This window comes from Ixodes scapularis, unplaced genomic scaffold (genome assembly GCF_016920785.2).
Source record: "Ixodes scapularis isolate PalLabHiFi unplaced genomic scaffold, ASM1692078v2 PGA_scaffold4__175_contigs__length_147842914, whole genome shotgun sequence".
Taxonomy (NCBI): domain Eukaryota; kingdom Metazoa; phylum Arthropoda; class Arachnida; order Ixodida; family Ixodidae; genus Ixodes; species Ixodes scapularis.
In genome coordinates this window covers 45080651-45106554 of record NW_024609879.1, presented here as the reverse complement: position 1 = coordinate 45106554, position 25904 = coordinate 45080651, and the positions used below count along the sequence as shown (strand labels likewise).

General features: G+C 48.4%; 1 protein-coding gene across 2 annotated transcripts in view; it reads left to right on the top strand.

The window, feature by feature from the left end:
* Positions 1-23113, top strand: part of LOC8032764 (spastin) — a 53984-nt gene extending 30871 nt beyond the window's left edge. For both annotated transcript variants that reach the window (XM_029971848.4, XM_029971861.4), the window contains 10 exons: positions 1650-1858; positions 6628-6870; positions 9384-9530; positions 13340-13415; positions 14442-14533; positions 15844-15923; positions 16398-16520; positions 19156-19226; positions 19335-19375; positions 20721-23113. In XM_029971848.4, the coding sequence (XP_029827708.2) occupies positions 1650-1858; positions 6628-6870; positions 9384-9530; positions 13340-13415; positions 14442-14533; positions 15844-15923; positions 16398-16520; positions 19156-19226; positions 19335-19375; positions 20721-20843 (1205 nt within the window). In that variant the 3' untranslated portion in view covers positions 20844-23113. The remainder of the gene's footprint in view (positions 1-1649; positions 1859-6627; positions 6871-9383; positions 9531-13339; positions 13416-14441; positions 14534-15843; positions 15924-16397; positions 16521-19155; positions 19227-19334; positions 19376-20720) is intronic.
* The last annotated feature ends 2791 nt before the right edge of the window (positions 23114-25904 follow it).

The following is a 25904-nucleotide window of genomic DNA, read 5'->3' as shown; positions in this document are numbered from 1 at the left end:
TATGACATCTTCTAAAGTGTCCCTAGAGCTCGTGTTTTTGTAGAACATATGTTGCAATACAGTTGAATCGTGTAAACAATGCCATCTTTGTTACGAAGACTGATGTAAGCAGTTGGCCATGTTAGACACTGTTCCCAAGACTACTTTATACAGCCCACCAGCATGTGATGAAGCTAAAACCTACATTGAAATTGAAACTACAGTTCTTGGGCTGTCCACGAGATCGTGGAATGTAATTCTCCGCACTAAATTTAATTTCTTGTCGGCGCTTAGATGGCCTCTGGGCGTGGTCGGGAAAGAGGTAAGGTTTGTGGCCCAAATCCATTTCTTCATTCATATCCGTGAGACCAGGTTTTGTGAGGTCTGGTACCGGGGAATTTGGTGCTGTGATTTAAAGGTTTGCTAATGAAGGAAAACATTTTGTTTTTAAACAAACTGTGCAGTATTTATGTCTAGAAATGACACTTCAATGCTAGGGTTCTGCACGCAATTCAGTATTTTCTTCAAAATATTATAGATAAATAAATATTTGTAATTTTCTAAATGCTGATTGCGACAGGTTAGTCCCATTGAGTGCGCTTCTTAGCGAGCACCGGTGCACTGCGGAGAAGCAGCACCTGCAGAGGCGACACCGCAGTCCCTTGAAACTCGCCTTGCCGCTTTGCATGCTTAGGAGAACAGTAGACCTTCATAGCATGTCCCTGGTGTATTTAGAAAGAAACAAGATTGTGAGCGTTCATATCCTTGGGTAATAATGCACACATATATGTGCACAATATTCAGGCTTCGAGCTGTTTGTGGGCACATTGAGCGGAATAAATAAAACATTCCAGTGAAATACTAATAAGGATGAAATGTGGGTATTATGCAAAATTATATGCCAGGCAGTGTTGTCCCGATGACCTGCATTCATCATTCTTTTTTTTTTTTTCTTTCCAACTTCAAGTACAACGAAGAGGCACTTGCATATGACAAGATTTACGAGTCTCCTCAATTAAGTATAACTGGGCATATCTGCAAGTTTAATTTCCGGTCAAACCCGTCATTTACTTGCCACTTCATTGTTGGCAATCAAACTTTCTGAGGTACACTTTATAAATATAATTGGGTTAAAATTAGCCGAGCTTAGAAGGTGCACATGCGTAAGCCTGGGAACAACCCTCGGGAGTTCAGCCGGAGTCTTATTTAGGCACGGAAAAATGGAAATGAAATACTGAGAATGGAGTAGCAGCTATTCGATAATCAATTCGAATATATTTGGCCAGAACCACTACTATGTAGTTGCTTGGAATTCTCTTCGAATTCAAAATTCCCTCTTTACACCTACAGTGAGGTATGTAATGGCTAGACAAGGGCACGGGGCCCTGCTTCGGGTCTCTTTCGGTTTCCACTACTTTCATAGTTTTGCACCTTTGAGTAAAAGGGAGCGATGGTCGACAGTTGCGTCTCTTTTGCGGCGTTTTACTTTCCTCGAACGACACCCATTCGCATCGCCCATAAAGTGATGCCAGTCGGGCGGCAGGGGGTGCCTACAGGTTTGTGCTGAGCCGCGACGGGGGGTGCGAATTTACAGGGATGCCGTGGTCTGACTTCTCGTGTAACAAAAGGGAGCAAAAACTCAATCATAGACATGTCCTTCGCTCCTGCAGTGACCCTCCGTAGGCAGCAGCAGCAGCAGCAGCCCGTGGGGGTTTCCACGGTGTCGCGGTCCCAGACACTCCCACGCAACAGCGTACCCTGCCCCCGGATGAGCGCCCGGTCTCCCTCCCGCAAGGCCGGCAACAACGAGGCGGTGCCCACCCCCAACACGGCACGCCGGCGTGCCTCCCAGCCCCAGGTGCCGCCCGTCCACCCCAGGGTGAGGGGGACGTCGCTTAGAGAAAAACTGAAGCGGTTCCGTGTTTGAGAAAAAAAGGCTTCAGTCGTCTTCATTTGGCCTTCAGGATCACGAATGTCGAGATTATTTTTGTAATTTGGTGTACGGAAGCTGCGGAAAGTATTTCTTAAAGCACCGTCGCAGCCCCTCCTTCTCGGAGTGTGACGTCATGTACAGGGTTTTCGGAATCTCCACCCTCGCGCATCATCAGCGCCTATCAAAGCTATGCACACACACTCTTGCCATTTTCAAAGAAGGTAAAAAATTTACGTCGCAACTGGTGCTGGTGCGAGGAAATATACCTGGCAAGCTTGCAATTGCATGCGCTGTCCACACGAGAGACAGGCGTTTGGCAGCTGAAAGATCTGTGATGACGTAATGACTGGTTGGAGGGTTTTCGTGTTTTCCCACATTTAGTTACATTTTCAAGAAAAACGAACGTGATAATCGGATTCACGCAATAAAAATACTACGAAAATTCGCCTCTAACTCGTTTTTTTCAAGAACCTCTTTAGCTTCCCTTTAACACGCGCTCACTTGAAATTTTTGAGCCACCTCTTTACTGGGGCGGCCGTCATTGGTGAGCGTTCAAACCTAAACGATATTAGACATTTGTGTTTAGACGGCGTAAGGTCAATCTGCCTTTGAGGTATGGCGACACTGGTTCAAAATGTAGACAAGAAGTTCAGCCTGTAGAGTATACTTACAACTTTTATATAGCCAGGGATGTTGTAAGGGCAACTCCAGTTAATATTTCCAAATTTGAAATTACAGCGGTTTTCAGCTCGGTCAATGTCCCTGAACTACGAGGTATAATTTTTTTTTCAATATTGCGTGAAGTTTCATAAATATTGAGGCTCAAGGTTTGATCTCTGGTGCCGACGGCAAAACCAAAACTATCCGCTCGAGAAAGATGGCAAAACTGATTGTCAGCACCACGGTGACATCACCATGGCGCTCTGGTATGCGGTGCGACATGCGGAATCGACTGCAGCACCACCACGACGCGACGTCGTGGGGGTGCTGTTGTATGCGTCGCTCAGTGTCGCTCGACTAAAAGGTAACCTGCTTGTCGCCCGCTAAGAGCAGCTGGTAGCATCTTCGAAATCGGTTTTAGTGGAGTACGCCTCTTCACTTTGACGTAATATTTCGGGTGTGATCATATTTCGTGCCACTAAAGCAATATTGGTAATTTATTTTGGTTTTCTTTTCGACCGCAGTTCCCTTGATACTACAACGAAATTTTGGTACTTAGTATTTTTGGTAGGGGTGTGCGAATACCGAATAGTAGTTTTTGAATCGAATACCGAATCGAATCAAGAAACAAAAGCCGAATATCGAATCGAATATCGAATAGTGTTTTTATTTGTAGGAATTTTTCAAAGTGTGCTGCGAATGAGATTATTATATGTGCAGAGTATGCTCCTGTCGCAGAATATGCATCTTGTGCCGAACAAAAGCTAAAATGTAAAAAAATTCTGGTGAAAAAAAAAAAATAAAATCAGTTGCTGTTGGATGTTGGGCACTAAAGATCCAATTTGATGGCACAAATATAATCTATCTTCCCTAAACGTCACAAAAAAAAAAAAAAAAAAAAACAGCTACAGCCACGCATGCCTTTTTTAAGCCCAACCTAACACCGCAACTTTTTTTTTTTAAATGTTTGCATATCTCAGAAAAGGGGCATTTTGCGATATTTGGTTTTCATTTTAAGGAAGAAAAAGGGCACCCGGGATTTCATTTTACGTAAATAAACAGATAGGTGTTAAATCTTAGTAGACAGGCTTAAAAAGTATAATCTGAAGAAAAAAAAAAAAAGTGTGGTTAGGTGGCGCCAGACACTGTCCAACTGTCGCCATGCATCCATTTTTCCGTCTATCTATCCTGTTTTAGAGAACCTTGATTTAAAAGAGGGAGCAAGCAAAACTGAAACCACGGAGATAACTCCAGTGCAGATTGGTCGTAAGTGCGCATGTGTTGTGTTGTCGCGAGGAAAAAGGCGAGCAAACAGAAGGGCCACGACGCCTGCTCTCCCTGACCTGCCTGCCCGATCCCAATCGACGCTTTCGTTTTTGCGTCACCTTCTCGCAGTTCGCAATTCAAACGCAGCTATCGAACGGTTGGAAACCCTCCCAAATCTAGGCACACTATTTTCCCGTTTTGTCGGTTCCGTTTCGCTCGGAATCAGAATTTGCAGCTTGAGGTTCCAAACGAACGACGACGATAACTTGGCTGGTTTTATCACCGTGTTTAACATGGTTTTCTTTCTGTGATCGTGCAGTCGCCGATTTCTGTGAGTGCGGCCAAGTGTGTTTTACATCGGTGCTTCAATTTGAAACGAGGGGCTTTACTTGGTGAAAAGAATTAGGCATGGCTCGGGATTTCGGCCTCCCAACAATTCCTCTCTGGAAGCGCGCAAACGGGATGTTTCGGTTGTGATTCAAGGGTAGGTTGTATCATGATAGTGAGTAAATATGCGTGCTATAAAGTTTGTGGCGTTCCTTACTTTTTTTTTTCTAACCTGTGCATTAGATTTTTGTGGAATGGTAGAACCAAGAGCTGTTTTTCGTATGGTTTGTCTAATATCGCGGCGCTTACATCGGGGAGAAAAACGGCTTTTTTTGTCAGCTCCGCGCCGACCGCGCGTCTTTGGCCGAATATATTGAATATTCGAGTGACCGAATACTAGGAATTCGATTCGCGAATCGAATTATTCGGGAACTTTGTATTCGATTCGAATTCGTATATTCGAGTATTCGCACACCCCTAATTTTTGGGTCTAAACGTGTTCAAAGGATCAGTATCACATTGGACACACCAATATCTTGTTACAAAATACATGAAAAAGAATTTTAAAACAAATTAAACGATTACGAAGGAGCACCTGGTGGATGTCGTGAAAGCCTCGTTTGTAATGCCCTTCTAGGAACCTTGACAGGTAATGACGATAACTGTCTCGCCTAGAACTATACATGTTTTGAACCTGATGTCATCCTAACAGCTTGACGGCCGGCACGAGAGAAGACTGGAAGGAGGAACTCCCCACTCAACAGGACTCTTTTTTGTGTGTCCCAGACATCGCTATTCTCCCTCTACAAGATTATAGAAGATTAACCCTTCACTCAAAATTCACACAAAAGCAGCTTTGCAGTTAGTTGCGGACCACTTTGGTGGCTGGAACGGCTAGGGCATTCCGACAGTGTCTGCCTCGCCGCAGCTTTGCTTATCTTGAGACAAACTATGTCACGATTGCGCCGGATGTGACGTGATCTCCGCTGGCTGCTCGCAGAGCGCCTGCCAGAGTGGGCTGTTTATAACGAAAAATTCAGCCATCAGGCTTAAAATACAAAAGTGTGATTGTCATTTACGGAAATTGTGGATCATATTCAGTCGATTTGTGAACACAACGGGTATATTTCAAATTTCGTTGAAGTTTCCCTTTAATGTGCATCACGTAGCAGTGATGCACACCAGCACAACGCTCCTCCAGATTGAAACGGGCAGGAGTGGGGATCAAACCCGGGGTCTGCGACGCAAGCTCTCCCTCCACGTGCTCAGAGCCACGATGCGCCAATAGACCTTTCACTAAATAACCCGAGCACCGAGGAGCGTGCTATGAGTGTGAGTCCACGCGCCACACAGGCTGGCGGCAGGCTGGCGTCTACAGCAGTAATTACTGCGCGTTCGTTGACACCTTAGTTTGGTTATTTACTTGGAATCTTTTTCCTCGGTGCTTGGGTGGGTAGTTTAGCAATAGGTCCATTTCACGCTCGGCCATCATCTCCTGTATGGTCGGTGTCTGGTTGTTTTGAGGGTGTGAGAGAACAGAAAGCAGATTTTCAACGCATGCACGAGGAAAGAGAAGCGTTTAATTATGAAAACTAGACAAGTTAAAAGAAAGCGCTTCAAAACTCCTAGTAAATATATAAACTACAAGCACGTGACACGGTTACTACAGCTCAATAGTACGGGCAAACGAAAGAAATGGCTCAGTCTCGTTAAGTTAAGACAAACAATTGGGGCCCGGAGAGTTGACCCGCTCGCGTGTCGACAGTTTGGTTTATGGCGAGGACCCCGTCAGAACCCAGGACTTAGTTGAAGTTCTGTCGCTCTTCCTCGGTGTGAGGCTGGGACAGTCTTCGAGACCTTAAAGAACCTCTGCGGCGTCTCTTTTGAGAGATATACTCTTCCTTGGAGCGGAGCCAGTGCAGTTCCAAGGGGCCAGGGCAGTTTCAAGGGGCCAGAGTAGCTCCAAGGGGCACGGTCCGGACACAAAGCGAGCGGTCTCGTCCGTTTTCTCAGGGGAGCCGGAAATGGAATCTGGACTTCGCAGTCCTCTTGCTCCGCCCCCTCTTCCCTTACTTCTTCTTGGATTCTTAAAAGCATTACAGTGAGGTCTTGCAGCAGATCCCAGGCAGGCTGTCTACCAATCTGCAAAGCTTAGAATTGTTAGAGAATTTCTGAGCATCTGAAAAAGTCGGGGAATTGCTAGGGGAATCATCGGAAAATGGGTTAAGTCGGGGAAAACGACTTACGAGGGCGGTGGCACAAATGGCCTCCACACCTAGTAACGGCTGCCCGAGGTATCGCTAGGCGCCGTACTATCCCCCAAACACCCAAATCATTGGCTTAAAGGGTTCTCTCCGCCGGGGCGTGCTAGATTCCCTCCGTGGATTCGGCACCAACCCTTGAATTCGGACTTGGCACTGTACTGGCGCCGGCATTTGCAATATAGTTCATCGCGATCGCAGGGACGCCAGCCGACAACTCGCGGCGGTGCCGCTCACCGTGGCGGCCCCCCCACGGTGTCCCAGCGCAGCTTGCTGTCCTCGCGGGTGCCACCGCTGAAGGGGGTGGACTCTCGACTGGCCCACCTGATCCTGGACGAGGTGGTGGACGGGGCGCCCCCCGTGCTCTTCAGCGACATCGCGGGACAGGAGGTGGCCAAGCAGGCGCTCAGCGAGATGGTCATCCTCCCCACGGACCGGCCCGAGGTGGGTACGCGCCGCTTATGGGAGCACCTTAGGAGTTGTCCTCCGTGTCCTCTTAGTACCATCTATGGAGGACGGATGGCAATCCAGGGATCTGGAGGCAGTGCTAGTTGGCGGGTGGCGCACGTGGCACCGATGACGAGCAGGCCCTCTCTTTTAGGAGGTGGGACCGCCGCCCCCCAAAAGGCACGGTCTGCTCTCTGCGTGGCACTGGTGGCGTCTTAGCAGCGTGCCGGTTGGACATCCCTATGCCTCGACCGTCCCCTCTCAGGTGCAGGCTGGGTTTATGGTGACTTGCAGGAGCTAGACTAACGGACCCCCGCTCGTAATGATTAACAATTTCTAATTGCTGAGATACCACTTCCGATGACTTCATTGGCTTTCATTAATTGTTTTAACAAATAATGCGTTATAGTATCCTCTTCAGACCCAGCGTGCACATAGTTTAAAAAGATATGTGATTGTGGTTGAGTTTCTGATAAATGGAAGTCATAAGATACAGCTGTAAGCATGTTGCTGGTTTTGATATGGGGATGCATATTTTGTTGCACATTATAGCAAAAACACTTCATAGATGAGAATTGAACAGGCATCAGAAAGTGTCTAGTTCTCCTCTAGTCGTCAAACTTATAAGTTGGTTTGAAATCACAATCATAAAAAAATTAACAAAGTAGTCTAAAGCTTGTGGCACTTGTTCAGATCAAGCAAGTGGAACGTCGAACTTGGTGTTGTCTGGAAAATATAGCGATTTTACACAAACTACGATAGCAAAAATTCTTCCTCGGTGCATCTTTTCTAGTTGATTTTAACTTGGTTTGGCGCAGTATGGCCATCATAGCTCTTGCGCCATAAAACCGACAAACAACAATAACAACAACTTGGTGTCGTCACTATTCTTCAGGGTAAAGAGGGCACCTGTTAGCTCGTCATACTCCGTAAAACTCTCTTCAGGTGGCAACTCAAGTTGCGTGCTGCAATTTCCACTTGACCTAGCTTAGCTTCTAGACTTCTCTCGTATTTCTAGGACACATTGAGAATGTTTGTGCTGTATTAAGTATGCGGGGTCTGACGAGGATGGTTGGCTCCTAGAAGTTTCTGGTAACGCAGTTGCTGTAACTGAAAAGCGTCGCACGAAATTTGATTGCTTCGGCGCTTGGCCAGGGCTCGTGTCCTCGCCTCTGGAAAGAGTCCCTGTCGCTGATGGAGCACTCGTGTGCAACCCATGCCTCGCGCTGACCTCTGCTGGATGACACGGCAGCGTTGTGGCCCTCTAGGTGCCGAGCGCGTGCACACACGGCGGGACGCTGTGCAGGAGGTGGGGGAAAAGAGAACACGCACGGACTTGAAACGGAGAGAACAAAATGGCAGGGTGGAAGCTGGGGCAGTCTGCCGCGAGAGGCTCAAACCTCGTGTTCTGCTCCCCGCAGAGCGCCATTACTTTGTTTCACCTTGACACCGGGCACTACCAACACTACGACCGAATGCAGTCAATCAAACTTTTTGGGAAGGGCTAGGTTGCAGTGTTTTTCGTTTTCTACGCGTGTACCGCCATCACCCGATCCAGTTGAGAGCAGAGTGCATTTTTAGTCTGTGCATTTGCATCGCAACTTACTTTTGTCCTTCGTCAGACTCGAGATGAAACGGTCACGTGACCCCTCCCCCTCAGTACCCTTCCCTCCTCCTCCTAAGAGCTGCACTGTAATTCGGCGTTACAGTGAGTTGTAAACGGCTTCCACTTTTTTGTTGGAAGACCTGTTTAGAGCCAGGGCGATTTGGTTCTGCCCGATTTTGATTAAACCGGTTTGGGTGCTATTTTTTGGGGTTTATCAGTATATGATTAGAAGACACAGAACCCGAGGTTAGTGCGTGGGTTCTCAAACTTGGTTCCCGGAAACCCGGGGTTTTTTCCGAGCTCCCGCTTCTCCTCGGCCGTCCCTGTCCCCGAATCAAGCATTCTTCTGGCTTAAACATTATTTTAGAAACTCTGCAGCATTTACTGACACTTAACAACGTGCAAAATAGTCCCTAGTACATGCATTATGGTCTACGACAGTGGTTCTCAATCAATGATGTTTCGCGGACCCTTTGTGGATCGGCGGAGATGAGACCCTGTTCGTGGTGAGGGAAAGGAAAATGTATAGATTAATTATGATAATGATTTAAAAAGTGTATGTAACTAAGGGCCACCTGAAGTACACTTCTCTCATGAGTATACACACGAGAAAACCCACCCGAAAACTTAATTGTTTTTTCTCAATCAGAAAAAAACAAACAAGAAAACTTTGATTGCCAGGTTTGACTGATGAGGCAGGGCTTTGCGGACCCCTGGAATGCCTTCGCAGACCCCCATTTGAGAACCACTGGTCTACAAGATCCGTAGGCTTCCGCTCCGCTTCATCGCATTAATGGCAGGGCCAGGACGGGCAGGCAATCGAAAAGAGACGGGCGTTCCCCGAGACGAGAGAGTGGCCGACGCCATTGACCTCTGCCCCCCTCGCCCCCGTGTCCCTCCGCAGCTGTTCACCGGCCTGAGGGCCCCCCCCAAGGGCCTGCTGCTGTTCGGGCCTCCCGGCAATGGCAAGACGATGTTGGCCAAGGCGGTGGCGCATGAGTCCAACTCCACCTTCCTCAACATCAGCGCTGCCTCGCTCACCTCCAAATATGTAAGAACGATTCCCCCCCATTTCCTCACGGTGCCCAGAAGGCACCTTCAACTGGCGCGTCCAGCGTCCTCTACTGCTCTCGCGTTGAAGGTGGGCCCGAAGCGGACCGCGTCGGGTGAGCCGGCGCGTCGGGCCGTGTTGGACGTCGCAGAGCTGTCGGTCGGTCATTGAAGCTCCGGTTGAAAAGTATGGGAGCGTGGAAGGGTCATTGTCGTCGTCGCCGCGACCCGGTTCCTGGATTTTCGCCGCCACGGTGCGACAGCGGTCTCCGACTGTCTCCGTTCTCCGGCGTCCATCGACGACCACGGGGGTGGGCTTCGTACAATGCGGTGGTCGTAGAAATTGTGAGATTGACTGGTAAGGCGGCAAACTGTCTTTGGAATGGGTGTATCTCCGTTTGAGTGATCGAGTGATATGACGAGAGGAGACAGAAACCTCGATGTGCAGTCTAGATACGACGAGAAGAGACTGAAACCTCGACGTGCAGTCCAGGGGGAATGTGACAGTACATACTGTAATTTGAGTGGTGCTGTCTTTTTTAATTAGTCGCATAACTAAGGGTTCACTATTGTTTTTCAGAATTGAGCGCCGTTTCGTGCTACTTTTGCGAGCCATGTTTTTTTAACAACGTAGAGTATAGACCATTTTCAACGTAACCGCTTATAGTGCAGGACCGGGTATAACGCGGCTTTTTTAAACCACCGGTTCACCTCCCATACAACTCCATGTAATTACATACTGCTTAAAATGCAGGCGCGCGAAGGGAAAAACCGGTTATAGTGCGGTTTCTGGAACAGCCCGCCGACCGCCCTGACCGACCAACGCAGCGAGCATGCTTCCCTGTGCGACACTAGATAACGGCGCTAGCCGCAAGCAGCACTCGCGGGGCAAGGAGGTTGCTCGAAGAAGCGGGGACAAGCGAAGAGAGAGGCTTCAGTTGCCATAGTGACGGAGGGACGCACGCACGTGTCGTTCACGTGCGTGCGTCCCTCTGCTGCGTTGGAAAACAACCGCAACGACAGACCAATCGCAGGTCGAGGATAAGTGTTCGCGCGCGTTGCATGTTGGTCGCGGGCCAGCTGCTTCTATCCACAAACATGGCGTCGGTTGTAATCGTCGACGTAGACGGCGTGGTGGTAGCTTATCGTTCTGCGTAAAAGTGCTATCCTTGACTGTGAATTTTCGTTGTGTGAGCGAATAACCCAGCACGTACTAGAAAGGAAGATCCACCTACTCGTGCGGCGATGTCGTGGCGGCACTCTCAAGATGGCAGAAACGCCCATGTCGTCGTGTTTGTTTACTTCGACTACAGTGGTGCTTTCTAAGCATTTGTGTTTTCGAACATCGCCCAGATTTCTTATTTGGAGAATTTCATGCCTGTGCTCAAGTTGAAGGTATTACTGGCACGTACCGTATAAAGGATGCGAATTTTCACGCGTTTTCATCTCCGGAGAAAAGTGATTAGGGTTAGCAATCCTGAACGCTTGCAACGTCTGTCTGCAACCCGCAACGCCATTAAAAGGCTGCGCCAGGCGAAAGTCGCTCATTTCTTTCAAAATGTGTGACACACTTGAGAGAGAAGTGTACTAGTCTGGTGAAATAAAGACTTTCCTCAAACTGAGCTTTATTTTTTATCTACCATAAAATAAATTGTTTTACAAAGGTAAGTTGTCTGATGGCATGTATTTTGGCCTGAAAAATCGATGTTTTGGTTATAGCACGGTACCGCTTATAGTGCAGATTTTCGCGACTCCCGCGACATACGTTATATGCGGTCTGCACTGTATACCACAAAATACCCAGCCTCTGCCCAACCCACGATAAGCACCCATCCCTCAATTTTGTAACATTAGGAAAATGCACGAGGGACGTATCTCTGCATATCGTTGACCTAAAGAGCGCCCATCCCCGGTTTTAGACGATTATCTGCGAATTTATGGAGGGCGCTTGCTCGGGATTTCGCGGTAGCACCATCTGTCGCCGACACATGGTGTCAAGCTTTCGCTGACACGCGGTGCCAGCTGTTTTGCTTTGCTTTACTTCTACAGAGTGTCATGCCCTCTTTATGAAGTGTGGATACAGTCTAAGCTCGTTATAACAGACCTTGATTTTGACCAAGATTTCGGTCTGTTGTAAGATGAGTATATGCTGTAAGTTGTGTCAATGGTGTGTAGAGGAAAACCAAGAGAACTTCACAAATTGATATGTTATATCCAAATGTCCGTTGTAGCCAGGTCTCTTGTATTGAGCTTAGACTGTATTATCGCATTGAACGGCAGGGGAATAAGGCTCTGCAAGACATTGTGCCTTTATCGCTGCCCCCTACAGAAAGCAAGTCCTAAAAAAAAGTGGAAGAAAACGAATTACTCTAGCAGTGTGAAACGAGACGGCAACTTATTGTTTCGTAAAAATGCATAATTAGAAAAAAAAAAAAAAAGAATCGGAGGCTTTAAAATTGTTTGCGTAGATTTGTCTTTGGATTACTTGCAACATTTAGCTCCGATCACGAGGTTACAATGAGGCTGCCCAATGATCCCATTTGGCACGTACCTATTCTCTGCATTTCTCAGATCGCAGTCTGGACTACTGCAAGCGATTTTTACGTGGAAAGACTGTGTCCCATTATTGTGTTCTATTAGGCTAATTATAAAAGCAGTTTTTTTCAGACGGTCGTCTAATTGCAAAAGTATCCCCAACCAAAGCATCTGTCGTTTTAATTGTCTCTTAAAAAACACATGCGGAGAAAAAAAAAATTTTTTTTTAACAGCTTAGATGGAAAAAGGATGTCATAAAACAATATTACAACGAAGAAGAAACATTTTAGAGCTATATTTACGACGCTATACGAATTTGTAGTTGGCGCCCGCTGGCGCCGCGGAAAAGTGGCCCTTATTTATCGCGTGGTGCTTGCGCTCTTTCGGAAGCTTCGTATGGCATCTAAAAGTAACTTATTCATCTTTGTTTGAAGTAGAACAAAAAACTAAGATTAATAGGTATTTTTTAGAGCCCAAAGGAAACTCCTGAAAAAGCGCAAGCAGACGCGATAGACCTGTGCGCCGGTCAGACGACGGCAGCAGCGCCCGGAAGCAGACGAACTTGTGCGGCGGCGGCGACAGCGGCGTGGAGAAACGTGTTGAAGCGGCGTTCGCACAACGCTCAGCGTGCGACGGCGCGTGGGCCTACCACGTGACCAGCGGCGGCTCTCACGGCGCCAACTACAAATTCGTATAGCACCGTAAATATAGCTCTAAAAATATTTTTCTTTGTTGTAAAATTGTTTTACGATATCCTTTTTCCATCTAAGGTGTTTAAAAAAAATGTTTTTTTTCCTTTGCGTGTGTCTTTTAAGAATAACTAGCATCTTTTTTTACCACAAAAATAAATTATGTATCATTAGCAACCATTCAGTCTCCGGTTAAATGTGGTGTTACCAGCTCGGACCAGACGCCAATGTTTCAGAGCTTGCTGTTATCCTATTAAAAGTTTGTCAGGGATTTTCAGAAGTTTTCAGTAAGAAAATGGCAGCCAACCGAATCCACAAATGCACGGACATGAATTGCATCGGCTGGAACAAGCTCCATTTCCTAATTGGAAATTTTTAAAAAATTTCAACAATAATTGAAAAAATGCAAGAACAATAAACTATTATTACATGCGGGCTCATCGGTGCACCTCCGCTGCAGTAACTGCACAAAGAAGCTCAACTTATAGGCCAAAGAATACTGTCATTATTCTTTGAGAGTTATTTTGAAATTTTACATTATTGCATTACTTTGCTGGTGTTGCTCATGGTTGTGTTTTGATTCCAGGTGGGGGAGGGTGAAAAACTTGTGCGAGCCTTGTTTGCAGTGGCGAGGGAATTGCAGCCCAGCATCATCTTCATAGGCAAGTCTCTTTTGGCGATCTTCAGGCGTGTTCTAAAGGGCTCAGTCTGAAACTGGAGGAACGTACGGTCGAACCCGGTTATATGGGGTGCTTTTGGAAATGCGGGCCGAATCGCTTCTGCGATAACTATGCATCCGATAGAACAAAGGTCGTTGCCATAGTGGTCTGTGCCAAAGGACCCATTACAGAAAATTATTTCTGTTTGGTTTGGTTGGGTAATTAATTACTTTTAAGTAATTAAATTTTTAACTTTATTGGTACATTCGTAATCAGAAACTTGGTGCGGACCATCCAGGACTAATAACTTCACCCGTGTTCCAATGATATAAGGCACTCGCAGCATCTTACGACATTTCGAAAAATCGGTAAATTTGGACACGTTTGTAAGGTTTCGGTTTCTGATCGGAGCGCATCTCCGCAAGTGTGTGCGTCACTCGGTTTCACGGTTGATCACTTCCATAACTACCGCAACTACGCACTTGCGGCCATTACGAGAGGGGCTTGTCTTGGCTTGACTTGGCCTGATTGCTTGGCGGTAAAAGAAAACTTGCTTGGTGGCTCGTTAAATTGGACGCAATTCGAGACTCGCGGATCCAAAAATTGGAGGAGCGTTGATTACGGGAGGAAAAAGAAAAAAAAAAGTCAAAATATTCATGCTCGTTGTGGGGGGTGCGTTGATTATGCAAGTAAATTCGGTATTAGTTGCACCCCCCCCCTCCCCCCTTTTCTTCCCCCCCCTTTTTCCCGAGGCACTCCGATCGCCTCTTGCGGCATGGAGTACGCTCCATGTCTTTGCCATCTTCCCCCCTCCCCCGTGCGAGCCTCTGCTCGCGCTTTTTGCCGTGTAATGAAGTGGAGATAACAAAGATTACGGGAGCGAAGCTTTGGGAAGCCGCCCTTTTTTATGCTCATTGTATCACCTGTGGTTGCCTTCCGCTTGTGCAACGATGGTCGCTGCAGAAGTGGACGCTCAGGTTTAAAGGGTCACCGCCGTGTTTTTCTTAATGAACATATTTCTTCTCTCAGACGAGGTTGACTCCCTGCTGAGTGAGAGGAAAGACAATGAGCACGAGGCCACACGGAGGCTCAAGACGGAGTTCCTTGTCGAGTTCGACGGGGTGAGTGCGATCTGATGCAGCTCATTCCTGAGGGCCGACGGTGATGCTATTCTTCGAACGCCTTAGTACGCGTACACACAGGTCGTGCAGCACCACCCCGCAGGGGGCACTTGCGTTAGTGGGTGTTTGACTTTGGGCCGTGTGCGTTTGCCCACCCACGCCTGGCTGTGCGTGGCATATGTCCGAGGTGAAGGGCATCCTGGTGGTTGAGCCGAGCCCGGGGTAGGTTTGGACCTTTGGGCCCCAGGGTCGAGGCAACACGCCGGTTTGGCCCCCGCTCCTCGCAGACGGGTGTCGTGGTAAGGCCCGGCTAGGATGAATCAATTAATCAGTCGCTTTTCCGTCGATTGCATAACTGAGCATATTACCGAGCGTATCTTAGAAGCATTAGTCATTGCCATACCGATGACATCAACACACCTTCCCAAGAAACCGAAACCCTGGTGGAATAACAACTGTCGCATGGCAAGAAAGAAGTATAACAAAGCTTTGGAATTTTCCACCGACACCGTACACAAACTAATGTCATTGCATTCAATGGGACACTGACAGGGTATTTATGCTTGCCAAGGTTTTTATTTGTACGTGACATGCGAGAGCCCTACTACCCACAACACGATTTGCAGCTTGAAATTCATTCTCTTTCCCCATGAAAGCCACCGATCGATAACTGACCGGTTCGAGTCGCTCTCACTCTCTTCTGCGTTGTCAGGTTCCATTCTCTATAGTTTAGACACAACCACCAAATATAATCAAAGTCGTCTGTCATTGAAGGCACACACTCAATATTAAAAAAATACAATACCCCTTTTATTGCGGCTTCTAAAAAGCTGCAAATACGTTGATTAAAGAAAAAAATTGTAGAGCCCTTCCACTTCACGTGAAGGTGTAGGACCAGTGAAGCTGGGTGATTTCTGATAAGATCGACCAAAGGGTGGCTGGTCGATCTTATCGGAAATGGGACATTTCGTCATAGTCGCGGGGCATGGCAACATGGTCATGTGACACCACAACTTCGCGTCGCAAGTCACGTGACGCTGCGAGGTCATGTGATGACGCCACCACATTGCGTGACCAGGTGACCCCTAGTGGCGTTCCACTAAATTTAGCGGGAAGTAGCGAGTCCACCAAATTAGGCGACGACGGTATGGCGTTGCGATGCCATTAAGATGCGACCTGCATTAACAGCCGGCGATCGCTTCTCTCTGCGAACAGTGTTGCACCGGGCACGTAAAATGCGGACGGGTGCGTGCACCGACGATTCGATGGAGTCGCCAGCGACGATTCGAGCCTTTTTCTTGGTCTTGCAGCTTCACACGGGCAGCGAGGAGAGGGTCCTGGTGATGGGTGCCACAAACCGTCCGCAGGAGCTGGATGACGCCGCCCTCAGGTGAGGCGGACGTTCCGGGCTTCGTCGTTTGTCACCGATAAGAGTGCCAAATCGTTCGGAAGGTTTCCGTTCGAGGTTGCTGAAATTGACGCAAATTTTGACGTTCCCACTTTACCTTAGTTTGCAGTCCACGCCAAAGTCGGCATTGTGCCCGGGTTGTCGTTGTCGCTGCAAGAGTTAGCCGCGTTTCTGCGGCTGATTCTTGCAGAAACGATTGTCGTCGCCTATAGGTCGCTGGTTCGGATACGGCTAGACAGACGGAATTTTTGCTTTGCAATAAACACCTACGCAATTTCCTACGGAGGATTGTAGACATCCGGTGCGACGCACCGAGCTTTAGGACATTGTTTATTGCCACTTCGGGGCCAGCTTTAACGCGCGGACAGGACAGGAGGCTAAACGTGCTGGTGGATGGCGCGTTCCGGGCGACTCTATGGGTCGGGCCGAGGGGTGACTTGCGTCGACCGCTTGCAGGCGCTTCACGAAGCGCGTCTACGTGACACTGCCCGACCACAACACGAGGGTAATCCTGCTGGAGAAGCTGCTCAAGAAGCACAACAACCCCCTGAGTGCCGACAAGCTCAAGTACCTTGCCAGGTGGGTGCCGAGCACCGCCCTCTGGCGTCACAATTCGGCGGGGCACGGAGCGCCGTTGTCGGAACGGCCCGCCGAGAATTCCCTTCTGTGGGGCTTCGAGGCAGATCCGGGGGTGCGTCCCTTGTGGCCCACTAAATTTGCGGGAAAAGTAATCCGCCAATGTTAGCCAAGATTACTGTGTTGCACGGCACTGTGACGTCGCAATTTGCCCACTGAATTTAGGGGGGAAATTTTTACAGTATGTGTAGCGAGAATTCGGTGGCACGTGACACGACCATATCGTGTGGCATCGTGCCGTCGTGCGACGTCGCATCAGCCCCGTCTGCTAAATTTAGCGGGAAGGGAGACTGCTAAATTTAAGGGGGATGCATTCTTTTGAGAATGGCGATGTTGACTTGTACAGCTGTTGTTCTTCTGAATCCACCAGGCTTCTAATTTTGTGAATGAATATTTGAGCTATAAATCAATTTATGATGTCTATATGGGCCGAGTGTGCATTGAAGTTGACTCTAAAACATTGTTTTCCCAAAACACTATTCTGGGACTGTAAAATTTGCAGGAGGGAATCTCGGTATCTAGAGTGGATAGATATATAATCTTTCCTAAAATATGTAGCTAAATGTCTGGGGCATACAATGTTCAGGGCAGATTTCTTAACCCTTTGCGGTCGTGTGTCGGGCCAGGCACGACATCGGAGAAACGTGCTTCCAATCATGAGTCGGGCGTCGTCCGACATGCGTTCCCACATTCTTTTAAACATGCTCCTTCGCTCTTTTTGCTGGATTGGTGGCGCCATCTCTTGGAAAACACTTTAATCACATCACTTTTGAAAAGGTTCGAGTTTCTTCTCATAAAGGGCAGGACTAGCCATGAAAAAAAAAAGACATGTTCTATGTCATATGTTTTTTTGCGCAACGGAGGAGTGCGCAAATTTCAACTTCGCTGGCACAACGGTTATAGCCACATTCCGGCCACGCTCGTTTTATGTAACTCTCTGCATGATATAACTGAAAGTGACGACGATTTCAGTGAAGAGGATGACTATATCCTTCCATCAGATGATGGAGAGGCGATCTCTCTCACTTGAGGGAAAGTAGTGCTGAATATGATACGAGTGCGCAAGACAGCGGCCGCAGAGCCGCTCCGCCACAAACATTGTTCCGGAGTTTGTGCACAAACAATCTCCCGGACTTTCCTGTCCTTACGTTGAGTGTGAGACGTTACCTTTGTACGGCAAAATAATTTTAATTTTTTCCGGGGCCCATGCGTCTAAAATAGTTCCTGACCGGAATGACCATTAAGTTGGTCAGAGTATCTGACCGCAAAGGGTTAATAAAAGTCTACAAAACTTTCTATTTGATTTTTTGTTTCATTACTTGTTAGCCATTCATTGAGCATTGAACTTCACTGTGTGGCAAAATCACTAGTAATGGGTTTATCTTAAAAGTACTTCCAGCATTGTATTCTCTACACTTCAAGCCATGTTTTAAAAAGAATATTTTGTTGAGCTATTTTTACCCTATTGTTCCTCCAAACAAAGGCAGGCAAGTTTTAATTATCTTGAAAACAATTCTCCTGGCTGAGAAAATGACCGCACTTATGAAGTGAGCAAAGGAAGCTTAACAAGCTTGTGAAGTTTCGTTGGGTTTGGTCATAAAATAAGAAACAAAGCTCCAAGACCGGTGTTTTCCCTTAAAGGAGCTGTGCAACGATTTTTATTGTTGAAAGAATTAGCATTTTCTACATTGGACATTGTTCATCTTGTCACGAAGGACAGAAAACACACCTCCTTCCTTCAAAATGTTGAAATTCAGCGGCATAATCGCGAGGCAAAAATTCGAAAATTTTCCGACCTGCAGCCGCGAGCGGCGGCCACCAAAAACATGCGGCATGACGTCAATGGGGGGGCAAGTTGTGCAAATACCTGCTCGATAAAAGGTAACATTTTTTTATAAATCTTGTCGTTCCAACATAAATATAAATGCGTCAAAAACCTGGTATCATCGACAAAACTTTTATTATAAGGAGTTTTAGTGGCGCCATCTATCCTAGGTCCACAAAACCGTCTGCTCTATCTGCTACTACGAACAGCCGCCAGAAGCCGGAGGGGGTGGGGGACAAAACCGGACGTTTATGGCCGGACCCGGATGAGACTTTTCCTCTTTCGCCATATTGTTTGCTCTGCGCCCACCAGCATGTGGTCACGCGGTCGCGAGCGGATGAGTTCTCGCAGCTCACTGATGACTCGAGAGAGAGAGCTTCACCGGAACCCCGCGCAACCTCCATTGACATCACAGCACACGTGACTCGGAAGATGTTGAAGGAGTTGAGAGGTGCCGATAACCTCAATCTTTGTCCATTTTTAAAATAAAAACTGGGACATGCAAGCAAAAGTGTTTTTTTCGTTCTTTACAATTCAGAAAGGTTGAGACACCAACTCCCAAATTATTTAAGCATAGCACTGAAACTGTTGCACAGCTCCTTTGAATGCAGCAGTTTACCCGTATACAGCAGCGTCCAGTGCTCTGGTTGTCGCTTTACTTGCAGGGCACAACGAAAACCATCATTTTTTTGTTTTTTTTTGCATTTTGAAATTAGTATAGTGTTGTAATTATGCCCGTTATAAACTTTGCAGGCTCACGGAGGGCTACTCTGGGAGCGACCTGACGGCACTGGCGAAGGATGCCGCCCTGGGTCCCATACGAGGTGGGCAGCCTCCTTCGTGCCCAAAAGGGGGCCGGATTTCTGACCGCTCTTTTCCCTATTTTGTTTGCGGGGCCCGTCTCTTCTGACCACCATACCCACTCTGTGCAGAGCTGAATCCTGAACAAGTTCGCTGTGTGGATCCCAAGAAGGTGAGTGGCATCTTCGCTCTTTAATGTTGCTCTTGCAATTTCTTCGGTCAGTCAACTGGCGTTCATTCAGTCATTACTTACATATGTACTAAACCACTTGCTATACCCCTCAAGCGCCCCGGCCCACGCTAAAAGAATCATGGGAACAGTGTTCCTCCACCTCTTTAGTGATCGGTAATTTCATCCCTATCCTTGGTTACGCAGATTCTGAGCGTAATTCGGAGCCACCCTGAACAAGTGCCTGATATACCCCAATGACCCGTCATATCGCTTTTAAAATTTCTCCTCAATGACAGCGTTTTTGATACTGTGCATGCTGTCCACCCTTCAACCTGGCTGAGCCGCAGAAATCTTTCGCATTATTATGATTCTCGTACAGCTTCAAAGACGCTGATATTAAGTTAGAAATGCTAAAAATGCTATAAACAGCGTCGCTGACTCCGAGCTAGTTCCCGGTTTTGGTTGTTGTGAATTCTTGGCTTTTTAAGCAATTCCTGCTAAAACAACAATCGCGAGAATGACAATATTGTAAGAGATTTATACGGCTCAGCCAGGTTGAAAGTAGGATTTTATGGAAAGTGCGAAAAAAATGCTGACATCGACGAGAAATTTTAAAAGTGATATGACAGGCCCTTGGGGTATATCAGGCGCTTATTCAGGATGACTGCGAATTACGCTCGAAAACTGTGTTTCCGAGCGTAATTCAGCTTCCTAGTGATTGCCAAAATTGGCGATCACTAGGGAGCTGAAGGAATACTGTTCCTATGATTTCTCAAGTGCGGAGCGGGGCGCTTGGGAATATTGCAAATGGTCTGTTCCCTACATAAGCCTATACGGTATTTGTACAGGTGTCAGTCAGGTACAGTGGCGTAGTTCGGAATTTTCTTTTTGGGGAGGAGGAACGATTGCTGCGAATTTGGCTCGTAAATGTGGGAAGTCTCTATTGCACTGCGGGTTGGAACAGCCTGCGAATGCAGTCAAGTAAAGTTTCTTTTCCGAACGTGTTTGCGTCACTAGTAGCTTGGTACGAGTAAGGTCGCGAGAGCTGCGGGCAAAGCGAAAATGTTGGACGAGCAATTCCCTCGGTGGATACGGAGCGATTTTGGAGCACTTTTTGCCGGTACCTTCACGGGTGTGCAGGTGTACGCCCGCACCTACTGCACTTAAGGTGCGAGCACGGAGTGGTCTTGGATCGCTCCAACTCCACCGAAGGGATTTGAAAACAGTTTTGCCTAGCGGTTTGTTCGGGAGTTAATTTTCAGAGTTTATCGGCCTTTATTGAAAACGCAACTGCGCAAACCAGCCTCGGCAGTCGACCGCAGTTTCGTTTCCGCATTGCATGCAGATGCGCAACATCAGCCTCCAGGACTTCTTGGACTCCCTCAAGAAGGTCCGCCGGAGCGTGACGCCCCAGAGCCTGGACTTCTTCGATCGCTGGAACCGGGAGTTCGGGGACATCACCGTCTGACCTCCCCTCCGGATCGGGCGCCCTTGGCGTCGAGTCGCGCCGCCCGCTCCTTGTCGTCCTCGTCGTTGTAAATATCGGACTAGTCTGCTAATATCCCCCGCTGTACATAGCACCGCCGGAGCGCGGAGGACAATCTCCACGATTCGAGGCCCGGTTTTACGTGGCAACCGACTTGGCGTCCGACGTGCGCACCCTAAACGAGAACCGTCTTCTGTCGAGTGCCGACTAGGCTAGGCTACGGAATGCTTTAGTTTGAACGGCCGGTTCGTGAGTATGTCGCAACAATACTTGTGAACGGCACTTGTGCAGTGCCGACTCGAACGTAACTTGGCGCCGATGTCATGCCCCGCCGGCACTAAGTTGGCGAGGTCGGTGCCATTCCCACTGCCGACTGTAATAGCGCTAATGTAGCGCCGTGTTGGATCGGCGAACATGCCTATGCGAGCAACCGGTGAACGGCATTAACGTGTCGCCGAGGTCGCTTTTGTTTTGCTCCGTTTGTCCGAAACTTTGTCGTGCGGGATTTGTTTTCACCGCGCGACATTGACTGCCTGTAGGTAAATCGAGATACGACTGTTGTTACCAGACGGCATTCCCTTTGTCGCATCGGAGACGTTTTCCATTCGGGTATTTACTCCCTTGCCTCAAAATCCGAACTCCGTTAGTTGCGTGTTAACGTTTACCGGGTGTTTCGGTCATCCTCTGCCCGAGGTCGAACTATGCAATCTACTCTGTCGCGTTCGACCAGGGTCGTTGTTTTCAGCCGTTTGCAACTTACCTAATTGCCAAATATTTTCCTTTTGATAAGGACACACTTCACGAAGGGACGGAACACGCGGTTAGGCTCCCCGATCGGCCGACGAGTCGACTGCCAGCTTCGTAGGTTTCGTCTAGCGTAGATGGTACATAGTACGTAGAAATCCCTCGGGACTAGGCAAAGCTACCACCATTTTATGAACTCGAGAAGCAATCTAGTGCCCCCTCTCTCGGCGTCAAAGGCCCGTTCACGGTACACCGCGGCTCTACTTCGGTACCACTACGCTTCGTTTCACACTGGGTCCAAGTGCAGCTGGGGCTGAAATTCGACGGAGCCAGTTGGGCCACGCCAAAAGTGCTAGTCACGGTGCTCGGCGCCTTTCTGCGTCTGCTTTCACCGGCTACAAACCGATTGCCTGCGGGAAGAAAAGCGAAGAATCGAACGTAACTTGGCATCTTTGCCAAGTTGTGTTTGAGTCGGCGCTGCATCTAGCGTTAATTTAGAGCTGCGATGTATGTGTGATCGGGCCTGGAAAGCATCCTACTAGAGGTAATACTGGCCTCCCCATAATCGGCTGCGTCTTGTACATATGTATAGAGCTTTTCATAGGGCCGGGATTGTTTTAGAGCGCGCTTTTAGTCGGAGCGAGCGACTCCCATTCCATCCATGCAATCGTCACGTGCGACCAGCCTCGCCTCGCCGTTTTGCCGAAGAGGTTGTCTATTTTGCCCGCAAAAGTATTTTTGCACTTTCGTCGTCTCTTTTTTGTTGCGCGTGGCTCGAAAAGTTTGTTTGCAGAAGATTTGAAGGAATGGGTGGCACTGGTGCTGAAACAACTCGCACGTGGAATTTTTACGGAGTGGCAAACGTCATAGTGATGCACCAGAAGACGCGGGAAAACCATTTCCTCGATCGTCCAGTGACAAGACGGCCGCCAATCACACTCTCAAACAAGGCTACGAGACCACACGGGCGTTGTTAATCCAGTGGACGTAAACCTCTGTACTGGACATTTTTTTTCTAGGCTGCAGCACGTTGATGCGTATCAGAAGCCCAACTTGCCGCTTAACATGGCGCCGGTGTCAATGTTTTGAAGAGTCGTTGGAGTCTGGGGCATACGCGTTTGGTCAAAGCCTGGTTGTGCAAGCGTCGACGCCTAACACAAACCATGGCGCAAGTTTTGCGTACGCGCCAACGTGCCGTTGCCCTTTGAATTCGCCCCGTCGTGAACAAAGCGTGCACGACGAACACGTTGCACGCGTTTTCCTTAAGCTTGCGATCGTGACTGGGTTTAGCCGAGTGTTCCGCCTACTTTGGCCGCTGGTCGGCGCGTGATAACGGGCGATAACTATGCGAGCGTACCACGCAATGGAAGAGTGAATGTGTTGCATCGAGACCGACCCCGAATGAATTTCTCTTGGCTGCGCATTTGGTTACATTTCTGCCCGGAGTGTCGGGACGTGTTTGGTGCTGAATGATGACCCGGTTTTAAATAAAGCGGCGTTTTAATACAGTCAAGTGTCTGGTCTGACTGAAAAGTGGATGTAGACATCGGAAGCTTAAACTATGCGATGACCAATGGACCCTTTTCGAAATTCAGTCTTGCCGCTTCTATCACTATCATCATCTCAGTGTATGGCATTTGTGCCAAGTTAATGGCGGCCTTCTTGAGGCTCATGAAGGGAGAAGTTGAGCAGAACATATACGAGTATATATATACGAGGCCTGTGCTTTCGAAACGTCGGTACAACACGACACACGCATTAGATACAGCGGCTGCTTAAACATATTTCAAGTATGGTCCAATCAATCTCTTGGCACCATTTTGACTCTACAGCCTTTCGATGGCAGAAATTTTATCAAAGGTTTTAAGGGTCGCTGCTTCATACTGGTTAGTTCTTATGTTCACACCAGCTCAACTGAAACAAATCAAGATTTACGAGTTTATCAAACAACCAATTCCCATCTGCCACTGATGGGCAAAACTAAAGTTGCCCGGCGTAGTAGTTTCCTTGGTCGCCATTAGTTTGTCAAAAGTGAAACTGCTTTCTGAGGCACCAGATGGCACTGAATTTTGAAAAGGGTCTATACACGTATCAAATAGGAAGCTCTGTTGTCCTGCAAATCAATACAGATTTTTATCAGTCTAATCTTTCTTACATACTACAGTAAACACTCGCTTGAGCGAACATAGGTTTTACAAATATTTAAGAAAAACAAACTTTAAAAAGATCCCCGGCGGTTTTCCTATGCATTCTATGGAAAAATGTTTCAGTTAAACGAAGAAAGAATTTTGGAATCCTGGGTCTACTGATCAGTTCAACGAACTTGATCAGTAGACCCAGGATTGTTTTTGTAATTAGTTCAACTAGGTTTAGTGCTCTGCAGTGTTGGCGTAGCCGATGCCCACCATCGATGCATCATCGCTGGCGTTTACAGCACCCCCAAGGCAAAGCAGCGGTGCAGTAGACGAAAACGAACCATGTGGTGCGTCTGTTCTTTCTTTGTCGTCGGTTCCGTTCGATCATCTTAGTTCTGGGTAACATCGGCAGGATGGCAGTTTGTGCACCCACTTAACAAGACAAGTACGACAAAACGGAAGCGGTTGTCTCTGTCAGACAGGCTCAAAATCCTTCAGCACCTGGACAACGGTCAAAGGCAAGTGGACCTTGCAAAAGACTATGGAATTCTGCTGGCATCGTTGTCGACGATGGTGAAGCAAAGTCGAAGCTTGAAGGGGAAACGACTCTCCACAGGATATTTAGAGCCAGTAGACGATGCCGTTGCGGTATGGCTTTGTCGCAGCAACAAGTTCTGCCAGAGGAAGTGCAAAAAAACATAGACTCTCTGGGTAGCTTTGTTACTTCATGCGCTTTAAAGGGGCCCTGCAATCATATTTAAGCGTCTACATTCTTTGCAGTTTCCACATCTCTTGGGGTTCGGGCAAGCCAGCGAGCACGGGGGGAGTAACTAAATGTCAGCGCGTCATATTTTAACTGGACAACACAAACCTCCACCTACGGGGGCGACCCGCGATGCCAGAAGCGTGCGATATGTGGCCGCTAAAATCTTTTTAGTCAAAATACAAAAAATATAAGTGGCACAAACCGTTTCAATTAATCATGTAAGTAGTTTTTCAGTATTTTAGATCAGAAACGAAACAAATGCAGGTTATAAAGTATGGAAGCAAGCGGTGGAAAAGGCGGCGCATACTAGAAAGGGGTGGTGGGATCAGGCACCGACGAGTGGCGAGCGTAGAAAAGTCCCGGATGTATGTGGCGGCGCTGCGGACGTATACTGGCTCGAGAAATCCAACGGTTCCGAGCGTTCCGAAGGCCTTTAACAAGCAGGTATGGCTTGTGGTTTGGTGGCAGTGTGAAGTGCCTCCCGTTCTGAACTGATCTTTACCCCGTGTTTGCTGTCATTTGTGGCCAATGAAGTGTCATGCCAAATTAGTGTTTATTCGTGCAGCAAATGCAATGCGAGCCGCCCTGGCTGCCCACTTTACACAGCCTATCCAAAACGTGCTTTAGTGGCGCCCTCTCGAGCCGTTGACACGGAGTGCGGCAGCCGTGAGCGCTCGCTGAGCTCACTAACCCTCTAGTTCACGACCACTCAAGCGACTAATGACGTCATGAAGGAGGTCATTAGAGTGCAGCTCTTAGGCGCCCGTTTCCGGCTTGAGCGGCGTCGCCGTCGACGTAACCGCGCGGTGCATTATGGGCTCCTTTGGGAGGACCTCCGGAGAACCTCGGGTTCCTTCGGGAGGACCTCTGGTTCCTTCGGGAGGACCTCGGGTTCCTGCGGGAGGACTTCGGGCTCCTTCGGGAGGACCTCGGGCTCCTTTGGGAGGACCTCCGGAGAACCTCGGGTTCCTTCGGGAGGACCTCGGGTTCCTTCGAGAGGACCTCGGGTTCCTTCGGGAGGACCTCGGGCTTGTTCGGGAGGACCTCGGGAGAACCTCGGGTTCCTTCGGGAGGACCTCGGAGGGACCTCGGCCTCCTTCGGGAGGACCTTGGGCTCCTTCGGGAGGACCTCGGGCTCGTTTGGGAGGACCTCCGGAGAACCTCGGGTTCCTTCGGGAGGACCTCGGGTTCCCTCGGGAGGACCTCGGGCTCGTTTGGGAGGACCTCTGGAGAACCTCGGGTTCCTTCGGGAGAACCTCGGGTTCCTTCGGTGACCTCGGGAAGGGGGATTCACGTGACCCCCCCCCCCCCCCCCCCCGAGGTCCTCCTGAAGACCTCGGGAGAACCTCGGGTTCCTTCGGTAACCTCGGGGAGGGGGGTGACGTGACCCCCCCCCCA